This window comes from Hippocampus comes, unplaced genomic scaffold (genome assembly GCF_001891065.2).
Source record: "Hippocampus comes isolate QL1 unplaced genomic scaffold, H_comes_QL1_v1.1 scaffold1, whole genome shotgun sequence".
NCBI classification, from domain to species: Eukaryota; Metazoa; Chordata; class Actinopteri; order Syngnathiformes; family Syngnathidae; genus Hippocampus; species Hippocampus comes.
This window is the reverse complement of record NW_017805010.1, coordinates 1,679,847-1,683,238: the sequence shown is the minus strand read 5'-3', so window position 1 is coordinate 1,683,238 and position 3,392 is coordinate 1,679,847. Positions and strand designations below refer to the sequence as shown.

Below are 3,392 nucleotides of genomic sequence, written 5' to 3'. Positions count from 1 at the left end.
TGTCTCTCTCTCTCTCTCTCTCTCTCTCTCTCTCTCTCTCTCTCTCTCTCTCTCTCTCTCTCTGTCTGTTTCTGTGTGTCTCCCCCCCACCCCCCTCAGGCTGTCTCGTTGTGGAAAGGCTTCTATATTGTTTGTCAAGTTTAATGAAAATGTGAACAAGCAGCATGGTTCGTATGCAACACCTGTTCTCAACTTTGGCAGGATGGCTGCCAACTTAGTTGGCTCAAGCAAATGGGAGAAATAGCCGTGACAGACATAAGGGTACAATGTTGGGAGTAATACGCAAAAAAAGAAAGAAAAAGAAAAACCCAAGAAAAAAAAGAGTTTGTTTTTTTTATGTAATGTAATGTAACATAGGCCAACTATTATTATTATTATTATTATTATTATTATTATTATTTTTATTATTGTTACTGTTATTATTAGCATTTATTGTTGTTGCACCTATGTTGTCATTGTATTAAGTAGGTATTGGGCATACTATAAATTATCACAGGTGTTTTGGTTAAAGTAGCTCTAAACTTGAAGTAGTGTAATGCATTACAGACAGCAATGCGGTAATAATAATTAATTATGTTCAAATGACAGTAACAACTTAATATGTATGATATTCAGTTTGTTAGTAACTTGCCCAACACTGTAGCTAATACAAAATCTATTTTTTAAAAATCAATTTCCTGCTATTTATTTATTATTATTATTTTTATTTTTATCTGAGGGATTGAGTGCTAGTGTGCGCAAGATACTTGGTGATGCCCTTCAGCCAATGAGAAACATAACTCCGTTAATGAGCTACATGTGAGTTAAGAGAACAGTGCAAGGGCTTATATGTCCAGACGATGTTTACAGAAGATCATTTGTAGCTTGGCAGATCCTGTGCAATGAGGCAAAAAGAAATCAAATCAACATTTGGGGGGGTGTACGCTGATTGGAAAGTCACAAGCAGTGTGAATCCTGGTGAAGAATGCATTCCTGGTGCACCCTAACAGGCTGTGAGTGTGAAGTAGACTTGACTCACAGCAGTTGAGGGGCTTTAAGCGTCGTGACGCGCGCTGCTGTCCATACGTGGGAGGACAGGCTTACCTCGCATGTCCGCCGTGTTGTTAAAATGACAAGTGCTTGTGGAAATAGTGGTACATAAGCAGATGTTTCCAGGTAATAATCAACACTCTTGGGGCCAAAGAGATGTTTGGAAGATGCTTTGACTACATTGCATTGACTTATGGGAAGTAGTTTGGAGCAAGTCTGCAGAGCTAAGCATTAAAATATTTGGAAGCCAGAATGTTCAATTGATCTTCAATTGTGCCTGTGGACCTAAAGTTATTCCTTGTGGGGTCGTATAATTTGTAAATCGAACACAATCCTGAGGACCAAATACAAAATGAAGCATGCAATGTGAGCGATGCATCAAATGTCTTCAATACGCCAAAATCATTCAAAAAAACCCCAAAAAACAAAACCTAAAAAGTTAACAGTTGTACAACAGTGAATAATGTCAAATGTTATTTAAAATCTTGAAGTTATTAAGGGTTTTAATGGCAGCCATGGAATGGACAACTGTATTTCTATTTACAGCCTTTGCTTTGGGATTAAAAAAAAAAATGGAAGTCAAGCAGCAGCCTAGAACCGATTGTGATTTGTAACGTGTGCATTCTTTTAAATGAATAAAATAAAACCAGCATTGAGTCATGGACTGTCAATGGACTCATTGAATTCTGCCCCAGTCACTTACTTGATCATAATAAAATCCTGCAGTTGAGCAGAGATCCCAAGAAATTTGCAGTGATTCGTGATGTAGCTGATGTTTGTCAGGATTACTTTCTTTTTATAGGTTTCTCCCACTTCAAAGTCCTGCATCAGATATTAAATGATAAAAACATAAATATCAGACTTGCAAAGATTTCAAAAATACCCATCGTGATTTGTGTCACACCTTAAATAGAATGACTTCTGGTTTACTCGTGAATGAGGGCCCTTTTATCTGTTTTCCACCAACTTTCTTGGGGGTTGTGCTGAGCTTTGGGCAGACCACCGCATGCTCTCGTTTCACATCTGTTGGAAAAATAACTGATTGCATTCATTTTTCAGCTGATTTTCATTTTTTTGCAGACTATGAGAAACGAACAAAGAGGCTTGATTTAAGCCTTTTTGATGTTGCTGGCCCAATTGTAGGGTGAGGAACTTGGAGCTGCCATCCAGTTTACCACTGTGACCTGAAAGTGTATGAAAGTATTCCACCTGGCGGAAGCACTATGATGCTAACTTGAAATGACACAGTTTCATCAGAATTTTTCTCTCTCATTGTCTATTTGGACAATTCTCATCTTTCGAGTGTCATTCTTCTGTTCTAGTTCCAAGACATGGAGGCATACAAAGTAAAATAGAACAGTTCACTAGGGATTAAACGCTGAATGATACAAAGTTGGAAAAAGCCTATGACAGCGCTATATAAAGCGCTGCAAATGAGGCCATACAGCAGAGCATCCACATTGCAAAAGTAAGATGCTAGCGGTTTCACGTGTCTCTCAGCAGTGCAGGAGCAGGTAGGAGATAACAGGTGACAGTCAGCGGTTTTTAAATATATTATTGTCGCCGTATTTATGTTGCATTCAATAAAGATTTTCATTTTAGCGCTTTAATCATGATCTGGGACATCTGACTCAATTTTCCTTTTCATTTTTGAGCAGTGTATAAACTACACATCAAACAGTATTTTAAAATTAAAATTCAATTATTTAAATTATTTTAAATGGACTGAGCTTGTTTTCACACTAACTTTTTTTATGATTCTTTGAAACTAAAATGACCGAACTAGAGGGCCTTTTAAATGTCTCTTGGCTGGAAAAGAGGAATGACTGTTTGACAACCTAAAATTCGATAAGATATGAACTGATTGAGTATTTAAAATAGTCAAGTACAATACTGTGTTTGTGGCATATGAATGAAAACAAACAAACATACAAAAAGAACCCATTTTTATCCATCTCAGGGGGCGGCCATTTTAACACTTGCTGTCGATTGAAAATGACATCAGGGTAGCTCAACTTCTGACAAGTTAATCCGGATCTATATAAAATGAAAACAAAACAGACTCATTGCATCCTACACCCTCTTGAACTGAGCTGCACCATATCGAATCAAATTGTCATCGAATCCTGCCATTTTTAAATCAAGCCATCCTTGACTCATATCGTACCTAATGCATCAAGACACGTATCGAATCATCGAATTGTCTTTTATTAGTCTAGGTTTGTAACATTTCCAGTAGTAAAAACTCAAAGACGAGCCAATCCTGGCATGGTGGCACAAACGCACCCACGCTGGCCAATGAGTGGGGTGCAGTTGGTTAATTTTTAGAAACTCTGGGGGTGTACAGGGAGCATGGGCGGGTT

The 3,392-nt window shown here is 37.9% G+C and overlaps 1 protein-coding gene across 1 annotated transcript in view; it reads right to left on the bottom strand.

The window, feature by feature from the left end:
• The window catches only part of cfap74 (cilia and flagella associated protein 74), a 45,228-nt gene that overhangs the window by 31,007 nt on the left and 10,829 nt on the right, over positions 1 to 3,392 (bottom strand). The window contains exons 14-15 of the mRNA XM_019862925.1: positions 1,934 to 2,067; positions 1,733 to 1,851 (exon numbers count right to left, since the gene is read on the bottom strand). Coding sequence (XP_019718484.1) covers positions 1,733 to 1,851; positions 1,934 to 2,067 — 253 coding nt within the window. The remainder of the gene's footprint in view (positions 1 to 1,732; positions 1,852 to 1,933; positions 2,068 to 3,392) is intronic.